Genomic DNA, 26,022 nt, shown 5'->3' with positions numbered 1-26,022 from the left:
ATGTCTTTCGTTATGAAACAGTCTGCTTTTTAGTGCATAACTACAATATTTTGCTTCAAATTGAATAAACAGAGCCATTTTAGTAATAATTATTCAAACTATTCTTAATATTAGTGCATATTATATTGTTGTAATCAAAAATATATAAATAAAATTTTAATTTAAAATATGCATTTAGATATAAGCAATCAATAAGATAATAAAACAGACTACCATCAATTCTCATATTTGCTAGCTTTTTGAACGTGTGCGATCTTGGAGCTGGGAAAGTTTGAGTATTCTATTTATATCTACTTTATGCATTTCTGTCAAATGTTTTGTGAATAGCTCTAATGTAAAACATGACCGGTAGCACTTAGAACATACATATTTTTTTATATCTGTACTTGTATCAGCAGTCAAAATCTCATCACTATGCTTAGATAAAACTATCCATCCATCACAGTTAGTAACATCAGAAAGAGATGTGGTCTGTGTCACTTGCACAGAGCTAAGGGATCTGTTACTTGTAGCAATGGACGTGTTCGATTTTAGGGATATAACGTTAGTGATTATAGGTAGTATTCCTGGAAGCTCATGTGTATTAACAAAACAACTTTCCTGTTGATTTGAATGTTTTGAAAAATTATTAAATTGTTCTACAGGTGCTGTATAACAATCAGCTGTTGTTGAAACCATCTGTGTGCCAGCAGAAACCTGTGGATATAGTGACACCTTTTGAACAATGGGAACAGATGCTGACATGAGAGTGCTTAGTGGAGGGACATGAACAAAAGATGGTAACACATTTAATGAACTTGAATTTTTTTCTTCCTGTGTATTCCAAAATGATGTTTGTGAATCAGAAGCCATTACTGTATTACTCTGTGACACACTATTAGCAACAATTAAATTTATAGTAGCAGGTCCTTTGTGATTTAATTCCATAGGGTTATTTAATTGACATTTTTGTTTTGAAAACATTGCTGTCCTCTGAAATTTTTCTGAAAATGGCTGGTGTGAAACAGTAGTTTGAACTTGTACATTCTTTGTGCAGTTTATACTGGGTTTAAGGCATTTATGGTCATTGATATCATGTGATTGCAGGCTTTTCACATATTTTTTTTTGTATGTTTGAAATTCATCTTGATGTAACGAGCAAGTATCAACTGTTGGATTCACATAGGCAGTTCTGCAAAGTGGGAAAAGTCTTAGATGCTTTAGAAAGCTGTATTTATCTTGAAAATTTTCAAAACAGATTTTACATTTAATATCTTTTCCATTTAGTGATGGCTGCTGTACATTTGAGGGAATATATACAATGCCATTATTGTTGTTATTTTCATTTTGGTTTAAAGGATTTATTTCTTGATGGTGATCAATAAAAACAGAAGAATTGCAGGTATACTGGTGAAATGAGGCCTCATGATGTTTTAAGTGTAAACATGAATCAAATGATATGCCACATAATTTACACAACCAATTACAAACAACCTGAGATTGACTGCTATCTTTCAAAAAACTGAGCCTTGTAGGCACACTTTTGTCAACAAACAGAAATGAATTTTCAGTATCTGACAGAGACTCTGTCTTAACGTTAGAATACTGATTAAGTGTATTCATATTAACTAAATTATCAGTCACACTCATTCTGCTGCTGTCTTCTATATCAGTACTACAAAGAGAATGACACACATGCCTTTTCATATCAACAAGAGTAGCAAAGTTGTTGGAACAAATTTTACACCTCCATGGATGTTTGAAAGACTGCTTAAGCAGATCTGCTGCAGCAGTAGGCACAGGTGTTGAATGTGAAATAATATGTGTTGACAGAGCATTCTTGGATGTAAAGATAGCTTGACATAATGTGCATTTATTACTTATTAATGATGTTTTGTTGTTGTTTTCATGGACACTAGATAACAGCTTCAAATTATCTTGTTCAGATGCAACTAACAATAAACTATTGTTATTATTCTCTTTACATATCTGCAAATTTTTGGCAGTCTTGAAACTGTTTGCAGTATCATTGCATGATTGTGTTGCTTCTAAAGCTGAAATCTGTTGGCAGACTTCATTTTTCATATTATGAGAATCCTCAGAATTAATGTGACTCACAGTGAACCTTAATTGCTTTTTGTGCCCATTTACTAATTCATTAGGAGAAAGCTTGTGCAAAAGAACGATACATGATCTCATATGCAGGAGATAATTTTCACAAGGATGTGCATCAAAGGTTTGTATATCTAGACAGCAGAGGCCACATGTGATACAATATACTTTTTTATTGTACTGTGGTTCTTTACAAGTGTTTATGTCATCCTGATTGGAATCTGGATTATTCTGAAAATCACAGTTCTCTGAGATTATATTGCTCATGGAAAATGTCTTCCGAGATACACAAAATTCTTTATGATTTAAGAACATTCCAAGATTTTCAAATTTATTAAAGCAACTCATGCAAACTATAAACAAATGATTTTCAGATGAGAGATTTTTAGGCAACTGCTTCGTATTACACCTAACAGAATGAGAAAGAATTAAATCAAACTCTGGAAAATGTTGCTTACATTGTGGACACTTCCATATGGTTCCTTTGTGATACACAACTACATAGTCTGGAAGAACTGACTTTGCCAATATGGTACGTGTCATGACAGATATTTTATCACTACCAGAAACCACTTTTAGAATGGATTCACAAACTTTTTTTTTAGTCCTATTGGTATCCTTGAACTTATTTTTGGCATCTTCATGATGATTTTCAAATATGTTCTTTTTATTAGATAATGAATTACCCTTTCTTTCAGAATAAGCAGTGTGCTCTACTTTAGCATTATCTGATAACAACTGATTGTGATCTTCACTATTTTTATCAACAAAACTGAGAATTTTTGGAACTACTTTGCGCCGTTTTAATACAGAAAAAGTACACACAGTATTCATATTAGTAATACTTTTTTTCTCATCAGCAGTTTCTCCCCTTTTAATTTGCATCAGTTTTCGTTTTTTTGTACGCGTCATGACAGATATTTTATCACTACCAGAAACCACTTTTAGAATGGATTCACAAACATTTTTTTTAGTCCTACTGGTATCTTTGAACTTATTTTTGGCATCATCATGATGATTTTCAAATATGTTCTTTTTATTAGATAATGAATTACCCTTTCTTTCAGAATAAGCAGTATGCTCTACTTTAGCATTATCTGATAACAACTGATTGTGATCTTCACTATTTTTATCAACAAAACTGAGAATTTTTGGAACTACTTTGCGCCGTTTTAATACAGAAAAAGTACACACAGTATTCATATTAGTAATACTTTTTTTCTCATCAGCAGTTTCTCTCCTTTTTATTTGCATCAGTTTTCGTTTTTTTGTACGCGTCATGACAGATATTTTATCGCTACCAGAAACCACTTTTAAAATGGATTCACAAACATTTTTTTTAGTCCTACTGGTATCTTTGAACTTATTTTTGGCATCTTCATGATTTTCAAATATGTTCTTTTTATTAGATAATGAATTACCCTTTCTTTCAGAATAAGGAGTGTGCTCTACTTTAGCATTATCTGATAACAACTGATTGTGATCTTTACTATTTTTATCAACAAAACTGAGAATTTTTGGAACTACTTTGCGCTGTTTTAATACAGAAAAAGTACACACAGTATTCATATTAGTAATACTTTTTTTCTCATCAGCAGTTTCTCCCCTTTTTATTTGCATCAGTTTTCGTTTTTTAGAGACTAGCTTTTTAGATATTTTTGAGCAATTAAAAATACTACTATTTCTAGAAGCATGAATGAGTTTATTTGAAGACTTTATGAAATTTTCAGAATTATCTGGTTCATTATTCTTGGTCTGTTTAAAATCTACTTCAGTATCACAATTTGCTGATGATTCTAATGTCCGTTCTGCTTCATTTTCGTTTTGAAGAGGAAATAATTTAGTACTGTCTTTAAGCAGTTCTGCACATTTCAATGTTTTCAGGTCAGAAATACTTTCCTGTTCTGCTTTGTTTTCAGCTTTGATAAAAACAAGTGCATCCTTATCTGTAACCATTTTAACGCAATGTAAAGCTTTCGGCCTCTCTAGGTTTGATGGTATCTCATCTGCTTCATGAGGATTAATTTGGACTGCACTGTTCTCTTCTGCTTTTTTATTTTCATGATCACAAGTTATTCTGCTTTCTTCTTTCTCTTCTACTCTTTCAAAAGTACTAGATATCTCCATTTCTTCTGACATGATTGTTTTATTCAGATTACAAGATAATAAATCTATCATTTTGGATGGTGACTCATCTGTATTACCAATATCCATAGAACTAGTTGTTCCATTTTTCTTTAACTGCTTGCAAATATTCTGCTCACTTTCACTTAAATGAAAACTTGATCTGAAACTTTTTTGAAATCTTTCTGCAGAGAATGATGTATCGTAATTTTTTAATCCTGCAGTTTCAATGTGGCTTGAAGATGGTGCAAGCTTTGCTTGTGAATCTGTCTTCAATAGTTCTTCTGTATCAGTAATTGAACAGCATTTTGGCATAGATAATGTCCTAAGCAGCTGTGCCTTATGTTGATCATGAGCAGGTGCGACCTTCATATCCTCAATTCTTTGCACAAAGCTAGTTCTACCATTTTCTGATTTAACTGTATTGTTGATAGCAGTCGGTGAAAGTGTTGACATATTAGATGCATTTTTTGGTAACATTTCTGCATTTGATACTGGGTTGGTAGAAAAAACTACTGTAGATGTTACCAAATGATTGCTGACACACTGGTTAGGTTTTTTGTTTTGCTCCTGATTTTCATCACAGGAATTATTCTTTTTATCATGAATCAGAGAAGTATGTGTCTTAGGAGGACTAAAGGGGAAATGAGTGTTACCTTTTTCCACTGCACCAGAAAATTGTTTATTATGTAAGCTTGTTGAATTTTCTGAATCTGATTCTATACAGTCTGAATCTCTCAAAGTGTTATTTGTTATTTGATTTACCAGAAGTTCTGTAGTGGCACATCTGTGGTTTTCAAATGATTCTTTATCTTCAAATTTTAAGCAACACTGAATACATTTCCAATATGATGAAATACAGGAATGGTCATCATTTTCACAAATAGTTTGATCATCTTCTGCAAATTTCTTTGGTGAAGTTAGGCTATCACATTTAGAGAGTGATGAAGAATCTTTGGGTCTTCGTTTACAAAAATCCAAGTGCATTTCATATGATGTTTTCCATTCATTTGATAAATCAAACTGAAAACGGCAATGAATACACTTTTTATCCAAAATTGCATGTTGTTTCATGTGATCTCTTAGAAGCGATGAATTTTCAAATGTATCAGGACATTTATTACATGGCACCCTTCCTTTCATGTGATAAAAACGAACATGTTCTGAAAGATTAAACTTTGATTTGAATGGAAAATTACATATTGGGCATATCCACGGACGAGGATCTTTACCAGCATCTTTAGCTTTAAACGAACACTGAGGAGGTTCAAAAGTCTGAATACTACCTAATCTTAATAATTCTTGAACAACCTTTTCACAGTCTTCTGAAGAAACATTACTTCTTCCCTCTTTCTGAATGAAGATGGTATTATCATTCTTGTCTAAAGATGAAGATAATTTTTTTAATCTGCTAACATCTTCCATTACCACATCTTTTGTATTACCATAACAAAAAGTATTCTGATATTCTCCTGTTGATCCTATCAAAAAGAGAAAGCACACCACTATAGTTCTTTTTTTTTTCCCTAACATTTCTAAACAAATAATATATGTATAATCACATATAGACCAATAAGTGCATCAGCAAAATCATTTCTTTGCCATGAAGCACATTTATTATTAAAATATGAATTTTTTCTGTTATAATAGAGATTTCAAAGTTAGCTGAATTCAATTTTTAATTATCCATTCATTCAATGTCAAGTGACATCATTAGGAAAATATAGCATAGTAACAACAAACAAGCAAAGACATTTAGGTTGTAGATGATTTGCATCACCTGAAGTGAGACTACTAACTTGATTAAAGTGTTATGAAAAGTTCGTGTTTGATCTCTACACTAGTTTTCTCATTTGACCTAACTTGACCCACCTTGATACTAATATCTATCTAATGTTGCTTATTTTTCATAGAGAGCATTATCATTAAAATCAAATATAATAATAAACAAGTAGAAAACTAACATCCTGTGGGTATATTTGTAGCTGCATGCTGGGTTTCTGTTTCCCATTGTACGGGTTTCACTAAAATGTTGGCGTAAAACAGTATCTTAATCTTTTAGATATGTAGGGAGTCTGGACTCAGTTTGGAGTGTTTTTCAAAACTCCCAGTCAGTTCTTTATTAAAAAAAAAAAAAAAAAAATTTCTGGCTTGAATAGTATGTGATGGGCAACACAAGAGAATAAGGAACATCTAATTTGGTGCTAACATCTAATAACACAGTGTTGCATAAACTGACAATCCCTCCACAGTGAGTAAGAGTGATCGTAAGGTTTTCAAGAGAGAGACAGTAAAAGGCAATGATATTTTCATAAAGAAAGATTATATGAGGAACTATAGAGCTGATGATTATGTAAAGCTTAAAAACTATGCTTCAGGAAGAAAGGTAGTATCAGCAAATTTGACATTGAGAGACAAATGATATGTGGAACTATTTCAATGTCATTTCAAAAAATGTTGTAATCTTCTAATCATTAGTGTATGGTTAACATTACCAAATCATAATACCTAAGAACATAAAGCACCATTATTTCTCCCTTTAGGTTTTCATCTCTCTAAAACAGTTTGCCTATTTTAGAGGGATGAAAATCCAAAGGGAAAATCCTTCCATTTCATATGAGACTGGCTACCTCACCTTTAGTCAAAAACATGTCTAAATATCAATGGGAGAAACAATGCAATAGTCATGTGAATCATATTTGAATCATAATAAACAAGTGGAAAACTAACATTCTGTGGGTATATTTGTAGCTGCATGTTGGGTTTCTGTTTGCCATTGTATGGGTTTCACTAAAAAAGAAAAAGAACTGGATTTGGAAGCAATATAAGACAAAATAAGTGTAGGCACAATCAATATAAAAAGCACTCTCAGTTACTAACAGGAACACTGTTAGTAACCAATTTGGATCTTGATCTTCTGTGATTAAACCTATCAGATGAGGGAACATGAACAGGAGTTAAAAAGGAAATTAAGGTTAAATCTCAAAGCAGTTTATTCTCAAAAAAATAAGAATTGTAAATAGTTCACTACTAGTAAATAAAAGGAGGATATCATTAGGTTATCTCTCATAAACGCTGATGGAAACAGTTAAGTGAGCAGCATGTGGTTGTGTTGATTTGGAAAAATTATTTTGCAAAAGATTTTGAGGGTTTCTGTTAAAATGCATAGAGAGATTAGAAAATGGGTGTACAAACTTTTTCATTTCAGTACCAATATCTGAAATGCATTTTATACAGTGCATCAGTGGAAAATGTTAGTGGCATGCTCTTGACCAGCTACTTTAAATAAATTATGTATGTTTATTTTCACATGTTCATTCAGTTTTATTCTCTGAGTTTGTTCACTATGTGCTACCAAATTAATGCTCCTTGGCCATGTTCTGCAGATTGATTTCCTGTTCTTCTATTACTTTAATTCCTGTTATAATATACGAATGTTATGATAAAAAAAAAAAAGGGTTTTATAATGATCAATACTAGTTATTTTTCTAAATATTTTGAACTCTTGTTATAACAGATTTCTACTGTATGCATTAATTTTATGGAGGTATGTGAATTCATTATTATGGGAAGGAAATCAGTGCAGCTTGGTCCGTACGCAAGAACTATCTGGCAGAGGCAATGACTGAGTGTAATCCAAAAGTTGGGAGATTAAATAAGATAGGTGTAAAATGGATAGGTGAAGCATGTAATATGAAAGAAAAGGGCATATGGAGGCAGCACAAGATGAGTGGAAATAACCAGTTACATGAGACAAAGAGTAAGCAAGGAAAGTGACTTGCTTGGTAAAGGTAGTAAAAATGCAACATGAGCAGAAGTTAGCAAATGAGGCTAAAAGAAATCCTATGGAATATTTTTTGATAAGTGGCCAGTAGAAGGAAGAATGATGTTGGTCAGTGATAATAGTAGAATGATAACCATTAAGGAGGATATATAGCAGAGATGTTAAATGAGCAATTCATTAAAGTATTCCACCCTTGTGAATGTAACATAATGCAGAACTTAAAGGGCAGTAGTTGGGGGGATGGGGTGGGGACTACTGATGGTGAATGAGCAGAAGGTATATGAGAAATGAATAAACTTGATCTTGGTTGGCCGAGTAGTTAGCGTATCCACTCTCCAGCCAAAAGGCTGAGGGTTCGTGACCCTTCCCATAATGCATAGAATCGTACATGTCTGTAACGATATATGCTTTGCATTATGGGATAGGTCACTACCCAGGCTTCAACCTTGGTATCACTTCTGGGTCTGGCTCCCACTGATGACACCACAATAAAGGTCGAAACCAGTCTGGGTAGTGATCCCCTTCCCATAATGCATAGCATCATACATGTCCATAAGGATATCTAGTTTGCATTATGGGATACTAAGGCAAGTGATGTGAAGTCATGAGCCTCTATATATGAGTTGCCCAATCCTGAAATTACTTCAGGTGCAAACTTTGTTTGCTTACACTTGGATAAAGGATTAAATCAATAATATAATTTTTTGGAATCTTTAATTTAAAGGCCATAAGATGTGATGGTATATCACCACGTGTCTTGAAGGAATGTTCCAGGGAGTTAAAAACAGCCTTAACTTATCTTTTTAATATGAGTCTTAGATTGGCCCAAGTTTCAAAGGAGTGGAAAGAGGACAAAATTGTTCTGCTTCATAACCTAAAATCTTTTGGACATTTTCCTATAAAAATTGTGAGGACAATATGGATTATGGAAATGATGCAGGGAACACTGACATATAGAAGTAAGGTGTTGTCTCAGGGTGTTATCATTGCACAAGGCTTTGATAACGCTGCATAAGGTACAGTGGTGCACAGATTTGATCAACTGATTTTTAAAAGAATGGTGAGTTGATGGAAAGGGTTCAGAAAATTAACTAAGTTGGTTTTGCATCTCTGGAATGTGGAGTATGAAGACAGATTGAGCAAATGTAATTTTGCAGAGCCTAGTGGATAGGAGGAAGGGGACATGATTAAGACAAAAGTTGGTAAGGAGTAATTACCAGATTAATGTGGATGAGAATTTCATGGAATCACTGGAGATAGGGGTGAACAAAAGGCCATCCCTGGAGGCTGCATAAGGAAGGTATGAGCAAGAAAATGACTTTTACAGTATCTTGACAGCCACTTGTAAGATTTTTCTCTGTTTTTGTAACCTCATTTTATGTTATGAAACTATTTTGTTCTCTTTTCACTCCATTGGTATCCTGCTAGAGATGAGTCTTAAAGCAACCTTATCAGAGACTCAGCTGAGTATCACACATTCTTAAATATGGGCCAATATCTCATCCAGTCCAATGGCTGTATTGACATTGATATTAATATCCTAAGCACCTCCAGTTCATCTACATCTATTCTCACAGTGTCTATCACATCAATCACTATATATCTTCTCTGCATGATTCATGACTTATATTTAACAGTATTAACAACACCAAATGAACTATTTTATAAAAATATGTTTTATTAACTTGCTTTTTTCACTTACTCACTGTCACATTTATATGTGACAGTGAGTAAGTGAAACAAATCAATTGTAACAAATTGATTTGTTAAAAATATTTTGAAATGAAATGTAAATTGCTCTTAAAATAACAATATCAAAAATTTTTGGCAAATTAATGCAACCACATTTATTCAGAATGGAAGAATTCTTTACAGCCATAGCTGACTCAAAAAATAATCTTTTGGATCTGTAACGACTTCTTAATAGCACATTAATTTCCTTCCATCTAATCCTGTGTGAAGAGGTGTCTAAAGTGTGGTCTGCCAGGCCTGACTTGCCATAATAATGGTAGCGAATGTACAGGGTGTCTACAAATGTTTACCCTGATTATAATATATTATAACTCTTCAGTGGATACTTGAAATGGAACACAAAGTTAGACTTCAATGCATAACATATAGAAAAAAAGTCACGAGACCAATGAGATGGAGCTCCGTCCTGTTGAAAGCTAATGTTTGGTTGCATCTCCTGTAGCTGGGGAATGGCATAATTATGGAGCATGTCTAAGTACACATTTCCATTAATTTCTTTTTCAAGAAAGAAGAAAGGGCCAATCACTCAATCATGCATTAGTCCACACCACACGCTGAGTTTTGGACTAGCTTGAATATGTTCTCTTCTCGGTTTTTAGATCCCCAGATAGATCCCTACATTGTGTTTGTTGACTACTCCACTCACGTGAAATGTTGCCTCATCAAAGAAACAAACAAACACGCTACAAAAAATCATTATCCTCATTGATGCGGTTCAAAATGAGGTTAGTAAATTCTTCACGCCTTGGACGATCATCTGGCTTTATCTCCTGGACAATTTGGACTTTGTACACAAACAATTTCAAACGACTTCTGCGTTGACCTGGTGAAGGAAGTTTGAACTGTCTCCTCGGAAACTGATAATCTGCCACTGCTTGTACCCTTATGAACTAAACCTGTTTCTTAAAACTTTGTCTTCTATGGCTTAATGAGCTTGACATCAGGTGGGGTCTTTTCATACTGTGCCCTACACATTCTCTGAACTGTAACTGGAGATTTTGTTTCTGCTAGCCACAGAACACATTGGGCTTTTTCCTGTACTGAAGCCATTTTTATTTAAAGAAAATCAGCAGCAGCGCTCCTGGTGGCAAAAGCAGTATACTGAAGATACCAGTATGGAAACTTTATGAGTGCCCAAGTTTACCTGCAACAAAATTCATTCAGTTAGTTTCATTGTTAAAATATTATAGCCAGATGTTAACAGATCTAGTCCGCGCGGTTAGCCTAGTGGCTTTGCGCTTCGCAACCATATGCCTGGGGAAGGAGTGTCCTAGGTTCGATTCCCGTCGGAGACGTGAAGAGCTGAAGGATCTTCCTCAGCCATAGCCAAGTTAGCCGGTCTTGGGTGCGGGCAGTAGGGTTTTTTCCGCCAGTTTATCTGGTGTTTTTCATCCCACAAGCAGGCAAACCGGACCATTGAACACACAGGGATACAGCCAAGAATACCTTGAGGCATAGGAGTGACCATTCTATCCTCGTATTTCGGTTATGAAATCCAAGCATGCTTGGAAGGTTGTGGGCCTTAAAGGCCTGTTAAAGCCATTGGGATAGATAGTTAACAGATCTTCCTGTCTGGCCATAGGAGGCCAAGTCGCAAGGAACTTCATACACTCCAGGGTGTGCTAAAGGGTGAAGTTTATTCTCAGGTGAGCGGATCAGAGTTGCTAATTTAACGAGGTTTGAATGTGGCGCAAAGGCCATGTTTCATTAGTAATTTGGCTATTTTTTTTCTGATGTACCTCTGACATAGGGAACATAAATAGTAATGTTGTGTTCCTGTGTATTATTATTATGTGACACCTCCAAGGAGTCCAAAGACTCATCGAGGGAGGGCACCTACTCTATAACTCTTATCTCTACCACTCAATTCACCAACTCCAACGAACTACAACTACGCCAACCACCACCACTAGTATTTTCACAGACAATCGCAAACATCCATGCCCATGGCAGGATTCAACCCCATGGCCTTTTGGCTGGGGAGCAGATACACTAACCACTCGGCCAACCAAGCCAGTAGGCCTGGTTCTCCCCCCCCCCCCTCCTGCTACTGTCTTAAGTTCTGCATTATGTTACATTCACAAGGATTAGAGGAGGGAGAAGTAATGGGGCTATGTAGTATTTTATCTATTTCGTAGGAACTGTAGCCGTTGGCCAAGAAACTATGGCACAGACATTTGAGTTTTGTGGACAGAGCTGTATCATTAAAACAAATGGCTCTAGTTCCTGTGTAAGTGTTTTAAAAATAAAAATAAAAAAATAAAAAACCATACTGTTGGGCTGGATGATGAGGTGATTGTGGGGGGGGCCTTTCTGTAAATGGAAAAAGATAGTGGTCCATCTGAAAGGCAGGTGACTAATGTGTCAAGAAAAGGTAAACAGTTGTTAGATTGTTTTTCTACTGTCAAGTGGATTTTTGGGGTGTTGGCTGTTTAGGTAGATGAAAGACAACATGGATACATTCGTGCTGTCTGTGGAGCCAAATGGCAAACACATGATCAATGTAGCATAACCACACTAGGGGCTTGTATGTAGCTGTGGTAAGTACTTTGTTTTCAAAGTGTTCTATGTAAAAGTTTGCTAAAGGGAGAAAGAGGGGGGGGGGAACCTATAGCAGGAGCATTAATCTGTTTGTAGAATTTTTCTTCCCATGTTTTTTTTTTTTTTTTTTTTACCTCGGATAATACAGGAAAAGATTAAAAGTGCGAAGAATGTTGCCTAAGCACATCAGTGAGAACCTGCTTGCATGAACGATATCAGCATGTAATACTTTTTTTTTTTTACAACATTAGAGGGTGCCAAAATAGGACTTTAGATTTTTTGTCTTTTACAATTGTATTGTTTCCATATACATGCTGTGTTGTGCTTTGATGATGCTGATTTGAAATTCAGCAAAATAGAGGCAAGTTAATAAAACATCTTTTTATAAAATAGTTCGTTTGGTGTTGTTATCTATTAGATTATCTGTTAGGTCCTCTGCATGAACCCTTTGTAAAGTGATCACTCCGTAATTCAATGACAGTTTTTGTTTCTGTCACTTCCCAACATCGGCATTCATTAATGTTATCCTTCCATAATCTTTTTGATGCGAAACATCTCTACAAAAGTTTTCTACATGGAGTACACTCGCAACATGTATGTCACAAAATTAGATGATGGAAGTAATTGTCATTGCCTTAAAGCAGTGATGTTTGCAACAGCATGTGACTAGTCAGCATCACCTCATTTTGCAACAACTCAAGTTCTACTGGACCGATTTTAAAAATTCAAAATGCAGTGATTTTCTTTCATCATTTTTGGTAAGAAAAATGTGAATTCCAGAAAACCACTACCTATGTAACAGTCACATGACACTGCATTAAGTAGATTACAAAACATTATACATATAAGAAAACAGAAACTTTCAAGAGAAAAAAAAGAAAAAGGCAATCATAACACAACACATACTATAACATACTGCCAATAAAAAAGAAAACAAGTATTAAGGGAAACAACCAAGAAAAATAAATGCTTAAATCACACAAAATAAAACAGGTAGACATACCTTCATCTATATAAACAATCTAATTTCATCCTGTAAATTTCATGAAGTTTTACACAAAATTGACATAATTACCTACAAATATTTAAAAAAAAAATAAAAAAATAAAAAAAATTGTTTAGTTCTTGACTATTAGTTCAACTTATCATCTCATAGCAAATAAACTATACATTATCTCTGTTATTCTTCACTATTCTTAGTATTTCCTACATAACATAACCTCCAGTAATAAAAAGATAAAAAAAGCATTTTTATACATAACCAGTTGACTTTAATTTAAGAATTTTAATGACTGCACAATGAACCATAAAAAGAGAGAACTTACTCTGTAATGTAATATGTTAGATAATTGAAGGGGGGTGGCATTCCAATGAGTTGGCTCATGCAACTGTTGCATGAGCACAAGGGCAAAAGCAATTAATGGATGCATTGTTCCTTATCTCTAGCTACTGTGCCCTTCCCCAACCCAGAAAACACTACCAATATTCAGAAATGTCATGAAGTAATATAAAGAGAATAACTTGTAATTAGTCAGAAAAGACAGCAATCATTATTGACAGTATAACAGTTAATACAGCCTTAAAAATTTCGATCTCCAAGAACATGCTACTGTCGTATGAAGATGGACAACAATACAGAACCTTGTTTAAATACATTGGAATGTTTATCATCAACAAAATCAGTACAAGTGTCAAGCTGTTATCTCAAGTTCATGAAAGGTTAAAACAAATAACACAGCATGTTAATTTAGTGGAAAAAGTTAATAGGAGAACTTTGTCAACTTTCACCAGCACAAGCTACTCCAATGTATAAACAGCCAAAGAGACCTTAGATCTCATGCAAGCCAAATTTCTTCCTGATATTTCAGTCCTGTTTCAGTTCACCATGAACTCAAGCTATTTCGTTTGGTAAGGAAAATTTTACAAACAGACAGAGGGGACCGCCATGGATTCTCCACTCCTGGCCAACTTCTTTATGGAGACCTCTGAAGAAAAAGCCTTGAACTCAGCCCCACAAAAACCCACTGTTTGGCTACACTACGTGGATGATGTGTTCACTATTTGCCCACATGGTTTAGATACACTCCACAACTTCTTAACACACTTAAACAATCAACACCCCAGAATCCAGTTCATCTTGGAAAAGGGAAACAACAACAATCTCCCTGTCCTAGACACTCTGATTACATGCCAGCTTGATGGATCCCTGGCTTTCTCTGTTTACAAAAAACCAACCCGTACAGGTAGATACATTCACCAGCAATCACCCTCCTACACACACAACAATATGGGATTATAAAAACCCTATATAACAAGGCTAAATTAATCTCTTCAGATAACAATGCCCTAACTATTGAACCAACCATATCCTTAACACCTTCTTAGCCAGTGGCTATAACCCCAAAAAAATTCAAAAAATATTAAAACCAGTCAACAACCCCCCCCCTCCCTCCATAACAGAGATTACACTAAATCTATCACCATTCCTTATATCCAAGGCACGTTTGAAAAGCTAACAAAAGTGCTAAAAAAATGACTTGACTACCTGTTACAAACCATATAAGAAATTGGCATCCCTTATCCACTCCACCAAAGACCAGACACTTCCCCTAGACCTACCTGGAGTATACCAGGTCCCATGCAGTTGTAAACTGTCCTACTATGGCCAAACAGGCAGGACAGCTAATATCAGAATATCCAAACACAAAGACTACATTTGGTTTCACCAATATGGCCACTCAGGACTTGCTGACCATGCCCTAGATACCCACTACAGAATATGCTGGAAGAAAGCCACTTTACTACACACCATGGCAAATATAAGTATGAAACATTTTTCCTGGAATCAGCTTCAGCTCTAAAAAAAAACTTCCCAAACCTCAACAAATTTGGGTGCATGAGACTACCCCAAATTTGGGAAGCTTTCATCCTAAGGACATCAGTTCAACCCAATTCAGTCTGCTAGGGGACACCTTTAGGACTCTAGGACCAACTTCAGTTCCCTTCATCAGCCTGATTTGCTTGTTGTTAATGCCTGCGTGCACATATCATAGTTTGATCTTCCAAGAAGATGGCAGTGTAAAATTGCCGAAATATAGGAAGGTATTGATTAAATTTTTTAAATTAATATTTTAGTATACATTGTCATTTCCTGAAAAATTTAAAGTCATCTGTTTATACATGGGAGTAGCTTGTGCTGGTGAAAGTTGACAAAGATCTCCTCTTAAATACCTATCTTATATAGGAAGGTATTGATTAAAGTTTTTTAATTAATATTTTAATATACGTTGTCATTTCCTGAAAAATTTAAATTCATTGTATAAATAGATGAGACAGCGTATTGCCAGGTCACTCTGTGGCATGAGCTCAACAAAGTGATGCATTAGTCTAACGTTTTCTTCACCATGTTCACCAAAATTAATCACGGCTTGAAGTTCGAAATTTGCAAAAAGACCTGATTGAATCTGCATTTCATGACTAAAGAAGAAGCTGATTGTCTTCGTGCCGACAGTTACAGGACTGTTTCTTCGCAGTCATTCTGTAAATTGGTATAATAGCTCAGTGTTTAACTTATCAGAAAACAAGTTGACTTTTGCCACTCAAGACATCTTCTCATTAGGTGCAAAAGCACAGAGTAAGAAGCCCATGTAAGACAGAAGCTACATAAAATGTCTGTTTTAGATACCAGCAGTCAGCCCTATGAACTTCCCTTAGTTGTGAGAAGTTCATAGGGCCCCGCAAATTGCTTCACAGTAATTTGTGCTGCTGAATGTCTTTTGCCTGACAGACAAACTGTTCTCAAGTCACATACATTTTTCCATCACAATGAATACAGATGTTTCTGATGAATTAGGAAATGGAGCTTTAGGTCAACTGGCAAGCATTGAATTTGAAGATTGCATATCCAGCATCATATGACTTTGAATCATATTTCCAAATGCTCTGCCAGTTGGCTCCCTAAGCCAAGAAATAAGGCCCAGTATGCCTGATCAGAATAAGAGGTGCTCTTATTCTGATCAGACAATGCACGGCCAGTTTGTTTTTGAATAACAATAAAACAATGTTAGCTAAATGGAACACGTCCCCCCTCATTCCAGTTTGTGCCATAACCATTCATAAATATCAAGGAGGAACTTTCAATTCAGTTGTGTGCAAATATGAAAAGAACCACAAGCAGTTGTGTGCATCACCTTGTCCAGATTAAATGATATCACTGGAATCTACATCGTATCCACTGCAGTAACAAGATCTTTCATCATAGACTGAAAAATGTGCAACCAGCAGTGCTTCTCCAAAAGAAGTTTGGAGGAGCAAGCAAAGCAAGATTGTCAACAGACCAGTGGAGTTGCAGTACACTAAAACAAGAACAATAGTGTATACGTTATTACTCCCTATCTCGATATTATTTAGTGAGAAATGACAGGAATGTTTGTAGGTATCAAGCTGTTACCTACAGCTTGATACCTACAGCTATAGAGGGCACTTTGTGCTGCTAAATGTCTTTTGCCTGACAGACAAACTGTTCTCAACACAGTTACATACATTTGTCCAAACCACTCAATTGAAAATATATATTTCATTCACTTTGTTTCTTCTTCTTATACAACTGAGAGTGCTGCACTGTTCAAGAAAAATTATCATCAAATACTAGTGATTCTAAATGGCAACTTCAGTATTGATTTCTCTGATCCTAATCTGTAAGCCCTTGTCGAGTTTCTAAAAGAGAATTTCAATTTCACTATGAATGCTGATTTTGCTGTAGCAACAATAAAAAATTGTACTTCTATAGATGCAGTTTTTCAGCAGAGATTGCAATCACAAGTCTCTTGTATTTTAGTTACTACCAATCAATTGTATCTTGTATTCTTGAAATTTAAAGCTGATGAATTACATAAAAAAATTTCTTTTTTTTCTTTATTTTAAAAACTTAAATTTTACAGAGAAAATAGAACATCGTTTGCATATGCTTGGCACATGCATGTTTTTTTTTCTTTCTTTTCCTTGCTACCTACAACTACAGGATTTCTTTTTTGACAACTCCCAGCTATTTTCCTTTCATAATCTCATTTTGCCTTTCTTGCCATGTTTGTCACCCTTCTTATACACAGCCTTTTTTTTTCAACTTCCACTACTCTCTCTCTTGATTCTAGGTATGAAATCTAATACTGATTCTCACTATCGCACCACTACTTCTAGCTACCTCCTGACTTCCTCATAATCAAAAGGTCTGTAGTTCCACATAATTCCCATAATTACTGAAAATTCCACATTTAGCAAAGAGTACTTAATCAAACTCTTTGTTTCATCCATCACATGTTGTTTCTTAAGTTGCATATATTCAATTTCCTTTCATCCATATGTCTGTTTATCCTTCCAATTTGTGTCCCAATCGTTGAAGTCCTCCCTAATAATTGCTAGTCCGCCATTCATTGAGATATTTGCCCATTCACATCTTCCTTTGCATCTCCTGGCCTTTCACAAACTTCTGTTTGTTTGGGTGCACTGCTTCTGTGGTTCATCAACAGCCCCTCATCCTGGTTAATCTGTCTACAAGAAAACATAATACCCTCCCCAATATTTTATCCTCCTATTGCTCCTTAAATTCATTCAATGTGTATACTCAATGTGTATATTCAATGTGTATATTATGATGCAGGTCAAGAATATAAATTCTTAACAAGCTATTATATTCTTTTATTTAAATAATTATAATACCCGAATTAACTCACGTAAAATATTATTTATTAGTATAATTTTCGCCTGAGTATCACAGGCATCTTCAGTACAAAGCTGATAGAACAATAACTGACAATTCCAAAAGGTGTCACCTAAGTAGCTAATGTAAGATAACTAAAAAAAGGTCATTACATTTCGTAACTTTCGTAAATTTAGTTATCTTACATTATCTACTTAGGTGACGCCTTTTGTAATTGTCAGCTATTGTTCTATCAGCTTTGTACTGAAGATGCCTGTGATACTCAGGTGAAAATTATACTAATAAATAATATTTTACGTGCATTAATAGCCAACAAAGGTTGGCCGATTGGTAGAGTCTCTCTTCCTAATGCCTCATGCAAAATGTTAAGCAAGTTTGAGCACAATTAGTAGGTTGGAAGGGGATCAATCGTTTGATGCTGTTGGCACAGTCTCCCTTGATGAGTCTTTGAACTCCCTGGAGGTGTCACATAATAATAATTAATTCCGGAATTATAATTATTTAAATATGCCTACTCACAGTAATTCCTTATTGAAACACACTATTATATTCTTGTTTTTATCTATATTTTACCCATAAGTAAATAATAAAAGTTTGCATCAAAAGTATTTTTGCAAGAAGTTTTGAGAGCAGCTGACTTTACAAGTTGCCATTAGTGCTCATAACATAAAGCAGACTTCCTAGGATGTATAAATTGTTCTTTATTAAGGTGAGAATCATGCCCCAGATAAATATGAAAAAACTTGATATAGCCATCTAAATCTAGAGTATAGTAAACTATGATTACACTTCATTTTAATACTAGTATATAAGAAATATAACCTCTAACAAAGAGCTATGTCTGTGGTAGAAATACCTTTGCAGGGCTAGCTTCCCAGTAATGAGACCTCAGTAAAGAAACAAAGATTCAATATCCCTTTTCCACTATATTACTGTATTGTTTTGAACAGCATTTTCTCTTGACACCTTTCAGATACCTTTTCCAGATCTACAAAACTTAAATAACAGATCCTTGTTATATTCCCAAGATATCTTATTGTTCTAAAGTAAAAATCTGATCTTGTTTACCCCATTTGGCCTGAACCCAGCTCATTCTTCACCAGATTTCTCTTCCACAATTTTTACTAGCCTCTTCTCAGTATGCTTGCATAAATCTGACATGGAATACTCAGTACACAAAATTTCTCTTTGATTCCAACATTGTTTTATTTCACTTTTTAAATATGGGTACTATGAGAGTTTTATTCCAATAATTTGGAATTTGACCTTTTAACCATGCCTTCTGAATTATGCAATTCAGTTGCTGTAAAACATTTATACCTCCACACTTCAGCATTTCTGGTCAAATATCATCTACTTCAGCTGACTTTCCGCATTTCATATTTTTGATGGCTTTTCTACCTCAAGTATTGATTATGTAGTTTGATAGCATTCCTCTCAAATATTTCCTACCACTGTTCTGTTACTACTTGTTTAACAGTCTTTCAAAGTAATTACTCCAAACTTCTATGATAACTTTATCTTCAGATTTCATGTTACTTTTATTATTTCTGATTCCTTGTACAGTACTTTTCTTCAGATGCTCTTTTTTTCAATAGCCTTCAGAACATATTGCCACCTTTCCTGATATTTCTCTTCTATATTCTTACAAGGTCTTCCCATGACTTTTATTTAGCTACTTTTACATATTACATTTACTTTTTACAACATTCTCTCAGAGTACATGCTGCCTTACTTGCTATTAACTTTCAATATATTTTCTTTTCCATGACTACCTCTCTTGAAATTCCTAATTTCACCATAGAATTCTGATATTTCTGTCCTTGCAGACAGTTTCACATGCCTCTGGCTGCATCAGTGTTTTCTTCAAAGTCTGACACTACTAATTACCAACATTTTGATTATCATTTCAAAATCTGTCATTTTTTTTATATTTGTATTTATATTATATTAAATAATATTTGTATATTTGAATCCACAGTTTACTACTCAGTATTCCATTTAAACCCATATGGATATGGGTTTATGCTGACTTTGTATTATGAGAAAGTTCAAGGGAATTGAAATTGGTAACATGCCTATGACCAGTCTGTTTATTGTGCATTTCAGCACTGGCAGTGCTGAAATGCACAAAAAAAATATATGTTCATTTTGGAAATGGATATATAGAAATATAATATTGAGAATATTATTACCCAACATGGAGTCAGAGACTCATTTAAGATGTATTGCTATATTCTAGACTCATATAGGATATACTAATAATAATGAGATACAGCACAGCTTTGTAAGGGGGAAAGTTTTATATAATAATAAAGTGACAGCTGAGTTCAGTGACCAACATATAAACATCAAATGGAGTATATTGATGGGGCAGAATCAAGGAAAGAGAAATAATGTGGATGATGGCAAATAGTAATGTGCCGCAGGACTCTGTAGTTAATTTGCTACAATTCAGTTTGCCCATAGTAATATATATTTGTTTGCTGGTGATAAACTGGGGAACACAGAAATAAAAAGACAGAGTTCCTGCAGGATGATTTGATATAGTAATATTATAGGCAAATGTAATGGTTATCAGTTCAGTGTGGCAGTGTGTAAAAGTTATGCATTTAGGGCTCATAAGATTTTAAACTGTACTGTATTGATGAGGCCTACAATGCAGGAGTTTGGTGGTGGACAGAAAATTTACGTTCAAGACACACATTGGAAATGTGGGCAAGATAACACAAAGAATCATTTGTTGGGATGTTGTTGGGGGGGGGGTAATAAGCATATGAGAAAAATATCCTTCTTTTTATACAACTATGCTCAGAATGAGTCACATGGATTTCCTGGAGTTGAAGTGATTAAGGGGATCCAGAAACAGATTACCAGGTTGCAAAAATGGGTTAATAAATCAGAAGGTAAGAACATAACAGAAACATAAGTGCTGAAGAGGATTTCATAAAATAAATGCAATGGAAATTTTTCAATATATGTTTGAAAGGAAAAAGAACAAGGTAATGAACAAGGAAGTGGTCCTCTTGGAAGTTGAATAAAAGCATGATTAACAAGAATTTCCAAACCAACTTTCAGATGAGCTACAGAGCAGTATACTAGGACAACTCCTGTTAAATTTGTACATGAATTTTTGATAAAACGGAATTTTTTTAACAGAAACAGCCACTTGATTCTTAATGACGAAACAAAACTGAGGAGGATAACAATTGATAGAGATGATGCAGAAATCCTGCAGAATGATAGAAACAGACTGACAGTGGGAACAATGGATAAGGTTGTCAGTTTAATCTGCAAAGGATAAGGTTATATACTTTGAGATGAAAAATTACAAAGTAAATTCTATTAACAGAACTGGACTGCAGAAAACTGATGAGGCTAAAGAGTTATGGATGATGGATAGGAATCTGAAGTTCAGAGAGAGCATACTCCTAAAGTGAAGTATGCGCTCGCTCTCTCTCTAACAATAATTAACATCTGAGTAGCAATAATTACTTGAATGCTATGTAACATTACTATTGTGTACAAGGGTTGGTTGCCTAAGTTTCTTGGGATGAAGGGATGATGGAGAGGAATCAGATGCGAGTGATCAAGATGGTGACTGGTCCATAGACTGCTCCCTGTGAGAAGAGATTGAAAGTGTGGATTACTAAGTTTATTTAGTTGACAACAGAAAAGAGGAACATGATAAAAACATACAATTTTCCAAAGAGACTAAGATTTATGGAGAAGAATTTTTAGTGCATAACAAGAAAGTCATTCCTGCATGTGTTGTATATAAGTATGGTTAAGTTAACAAGGACAAAAAAGATATTTTTTGCTTGGAGAATGGTGAAAAGATGGAATGTGTTATCAGTGTCAGTCATGACTACTTTGTCATCGAAGTATGACAGGTACTGTATGAAGAATAGTTAGTGCAAACCCTCCATGATCAGGTCTTCAAATTCTATGAAGATATCTGTATAATAATAATATTTCACTTTTCTAGGACTGTCTCTTTAACTTATTGAATGTTCTGATTTTTCTTTATCCTGCAAACAGCTTCACTACATTTGCAATTATCTGGGTCAGTAATCTTCAGCTTTTCCTACTTAATCTCTAAGGTTTGGTTCTTATTTTCAAACTTTTTAAAACATTTTTTATTCTTATCCCGTTCATTTCAACGCTAAGTGGTAGTCATTTCCTGTTTTTGTCTTGTTGTTTTATGAACTATTTTTTTTCTATTTTTATTAATATATATTTTTTATTATTATTAATCTTCTTCTTCTTCTTCTTCTGCAGCTTCTCCCACTTAAGTGGGGTCACTGTTTCTTATGAGTCTCCTCCACACCTTCCTGTCTTGGGCTGTCACCACATCCAAGTTCTTCATCTTCAAGTCCTCTTCTACCAGCTCCCTCCATCTCTTCTTTGGCCGCCCACGCTTCCGCCTTCCTTGCACATCCATCTGCATGACCCTTCTTCCCACATATTCGTCCTCCCTCCTCATCACATGACCAAACCATCTCAACCTTGCCTCCTGTATTTTCGCTCCTAAGTTCGTAACTTTTATTTTTTTTTTTTATTATTAATATTTTTACATAATCCAAAAACTATGCTCCAGAGACTAAACATAACTTCAAACCATATCAAGCATCCAATAAATGAAGCAAGTAGTTTCATGCCAAGCAATGAAATTCATGACAGTGCCATTGCAAAAGGATAATGGTAAAATGCAAGCATCCAATTGTAGACCAGCTTGTTGTAGAAAATGGAAAGAGCTCATATACAGAGTTGGACAGATGAGGGTGTGAATGAATTTCAGGGATATTGTTACAGTAATCTGCCTGCCTTTTTATAATAAAGTGAGAAAGAGTGGTTGATGATGTATGCCCGTGTCTGGGATTAATTTCCTGCTATGCTTTTTAGGTCTCCAATAGGAACTGGCCTTTTCTTTTTCTTATACACAAAAAGAAAAACGAACATGACTATCTTCCTTTTTCTAGATGGTTATCTACTGCCCTCTCTAATTCCTCTAATTTTTAAATGAATTTCACCCAGAAACTTACCTCTAAAAATCAACACTGAACTTTTTCATGCCATTCATGCCACCAACAGAATGGATGCAGCTAAATATACTGGCGATGAAACCCATCCACTACCTTAAAGACATTCACAAACACCCATGCCCATTGTGGGATTCCAACAATGGGCATGGATGTTCCAACTCCGACCATCAGTTGGAAAGAACTAGAACACAGACGCATAGAACCTTCCATATAATCATTGACACAATAAGAACTGTTGTCTAATTTCCCAATTTGAAATTTTTTCATATCAACATCCTAATTGAAACTGCCTGCCATTCAAGAAGTTTCTCTTTATGTTGCCTGATTATATTGTTTTATAGTTATGATTTAGATGTATCTCACTTGTTCTTTTCTTCTTAAACAATAAGCAATTATCTTGACATGATTCTGTTATTCTTCTCTTTTCCAGTGATGTTTCTTATGTTAATGGCACCTATGGAGTTTGTTCCAGTAATTGATTTACAATGTTCACTCTTGTTCACTGGCAAAAACATGAGACTTGTTTAACCAGTCAATGTTCCAGCTGACATGGCATTTGATGGTTACCATACATGTGTAGTTTAAGATAATACAGAATGCATTGTCAGCCATATCCCAAACTGCTAGCCCATTTTCATTTGTTCAGTCTTTGCTGTTCTGTCACTGCTTTGTTCGTTTAACAATTTTTAAGGTGGATACTTCCATATTTAAGAGTGAGTACCTAGTAAGAAGCACATCACAAGAATGTAGAGTTTGAATATTAGGTCAGAAGTGCATTCAATCATCTGCATACTTAATAGGCTAGGTGGAAGTCTTAGCTATTTGATGCTAACCCTTAATCAATCCTATACTTCAGTAAAATATGGTTGTAAGCAATAATATAATTTGTTGTTAGATATACAAGTAAGTGGGGAAGGGAAAAGGCCAGGGGAAAAAAAAACAATACAGGTGTATATTACTCACTTGCCCTCTTCATTACTCATGTAGATCAGGGAAGAGGAGGAAGTGATACCACTTCTCACTTTCTTCCTCATCACAAGTTTGCTTAACTTTCAGTTTGATTCCTTGTTTTCTCTTCTGCTCATGAATAATCTCCTCTGTACATACTGTACAAAATCCTTACCCACAGAAACAGTTTCAACTTTTTTTCTTATTGTTAGAACACCTAGTAATTCTCTGAGCATAGTAGCTGTGTCAGTTGTCTCATGTTTCTCCATCATATTGTATTTTTTTTCTATTTACCAAGTACTGAAGCTTTCACCACCACTGATTCTGCCTTAGTTAATATTCTAGTCCTGATATAATCATGTAATTAAAATTATATGTTCAAGACAATATATTACTGCACAGCAAATATTATGAGCTATCAACAATATTCTCTATAGTCACATATCCATAATGACTATTCTGGACTGTCTCTTCTTGATAATCTAGCACTTATGGTAAGCAATTGTAAAAAGCCACTCATTTTTATTTCCCCCCCCCCCCCGCACTGAGTCTTTTGACTCCATGGAGGCCTTAATCATAATAATAATGATATTTATTTGCTTTGACCCTTCTCACTGTCCTCAAAATCTTTTCCTTTCTCAATTTCATTATCATAAACTAAAGAAAATTACATATTCCTCACACATAAACACCAAACGTTTATTTTTTCTTGATACCATTAACTATTATTAGGCTAAAACAGTTAATTGTATATTCTGTTTTTAGAATAACTTTTCTGTCACTAGAGAAAATAATCGTTATTCTAAAATGGCTTCACTGTTTTCCTTGGATGGAGAAGAGCAACCTCTTCCAAGATGGTTTAAAAGTTCACTTTGTTTTTGGAGTTACAGCCAGAGTAATGAAGACTGAGGCCAGTGTATTATGTTTGGTAATTGCATATGTCCTTCTGGCTAGTGTGTCTGTTTTACAAGATTTAGCAGAAGAGTGCAACTTCTACCAAATTACCTTTCAAGGAGGTTACAAAACTGTTTGCTTCTTTGTGTTATCTTGAACCCAAAAAACATTATTCTAATTCCTCACCTGATCTACGGATTGCTTAGATCTCATCTATTAATGTCTGTGATAAAGATCTAGATTTCTTGGCGGGAAGAAATGCGGCGGGGGAGGGGGGGGGGAATTCATTACTAGTAGCTGACATGTGACCAAAGACTACACTTTGCTTTCTCTCAATGAAGTTTCTTATTTAGCAAAAGAAAATATTTTATGTACGTCTGGTGTACAAAATCCTTCCTCTATGTGATTGTTATGAGGTTTGAGCATGATATTCGCTTGAACATTTCCTTTGCTTCTGTTCAATTTGTCTCAAAAGAACGATGACATTCTTAATAGGATTTTTTTTTTCGTATAATTTTACAAAAAAAAACAAAAATAACTACAGCAGGCATTGATGGAATATTTCAGTGCAGATTAGTTACCCAATAAATTAGAGTTTCTGAAAGTTAATGCGAAGTTCAATTCGAAGTCCACATTTCTTACCTCGAAAGAAATTTCAAATGATTTCTGGAGTTTATTTACACGTGAGTAGTTTCATTGTAAATTTCATCGCATCACTATATCAACAAGCAATCAGCTGAATTTTTATGTAACACTTTTCTCAATTTATATAAATTACACAACCACGCTTTGCGATTTTACCATGGTGACTAAATATTAATAACAATTTACGATATGCCTTGCTTTCTATTAAAATTCTTGCTTTCGTTTACATGACGAATCTAAGCGGCGCCCAACGCAGTATATACTGCTTGCAAACAGACGATTATTCAGATTTACTACACAGAAAAGAAAAAAAATATATATATATATGTGTGTGTGTGTGTGTTTTCTTTAGAAAAAAAAAAACATTTAGTGCATATCTGCAACATTGATATACCTGTTTTACCAAAACATTGCATACTTCTTCCTTTTCTTTCAAAACTTTATATATGCCAGTATATTCCACAGAAGTTATCTGTGGAAGT

At 34.7% G+C, this 26,022-nt stretch overlaps 1 protein-coding gene across 1 annotated transcript; it reads right to left on the bottom strand.

Moving 5' to 3' along the window:
- Positions 1-25,739, bottom strand: LOC150097995 (uncharacterized). Its single transcript, XM_090406184.1, has 3 exons — positions 25,538-25,739; positions 13,296-13,367; positions 1-5,696 (listed from the first exon to the last, which is right to left on the bottom strand). The coding sequence occupies exon 3, from the start codon at positions 5,638-5,640 to the stop codon at positions 232-234; it is 5,409 nt and encodes a 1,802-aa protein (XP_090262310.1). The 5' UTR covers positions 5,641-5,696; positions 13,296-13,367; positions 25,538-25,739; the 3' UTR covers positions 1-231.
- Positions 25,740-26,022: the final 283 nt, after the last annotated feature.

This window comes from Typopeltis vanoorti, chromosome 16 (genome assembly GCF_054136105.1).
Source record: "Typopeltis vanoorti isolate ZY-2024b chromosome 16, IOZ_Tvanoo_1.0, whole genome shotgun sequence".
NCBI lineage: Eukaryota > Metazoa > Arthropoda > Arachnida > Uropygi > Thelyphonidae > Typopeltis > Typopeltis vanoorti.
The sequence above is the reverse complement of the archived record's forward strand: the minus strand, read 5'-3'. Positions and strand labels throughout refer to the sequence as shown.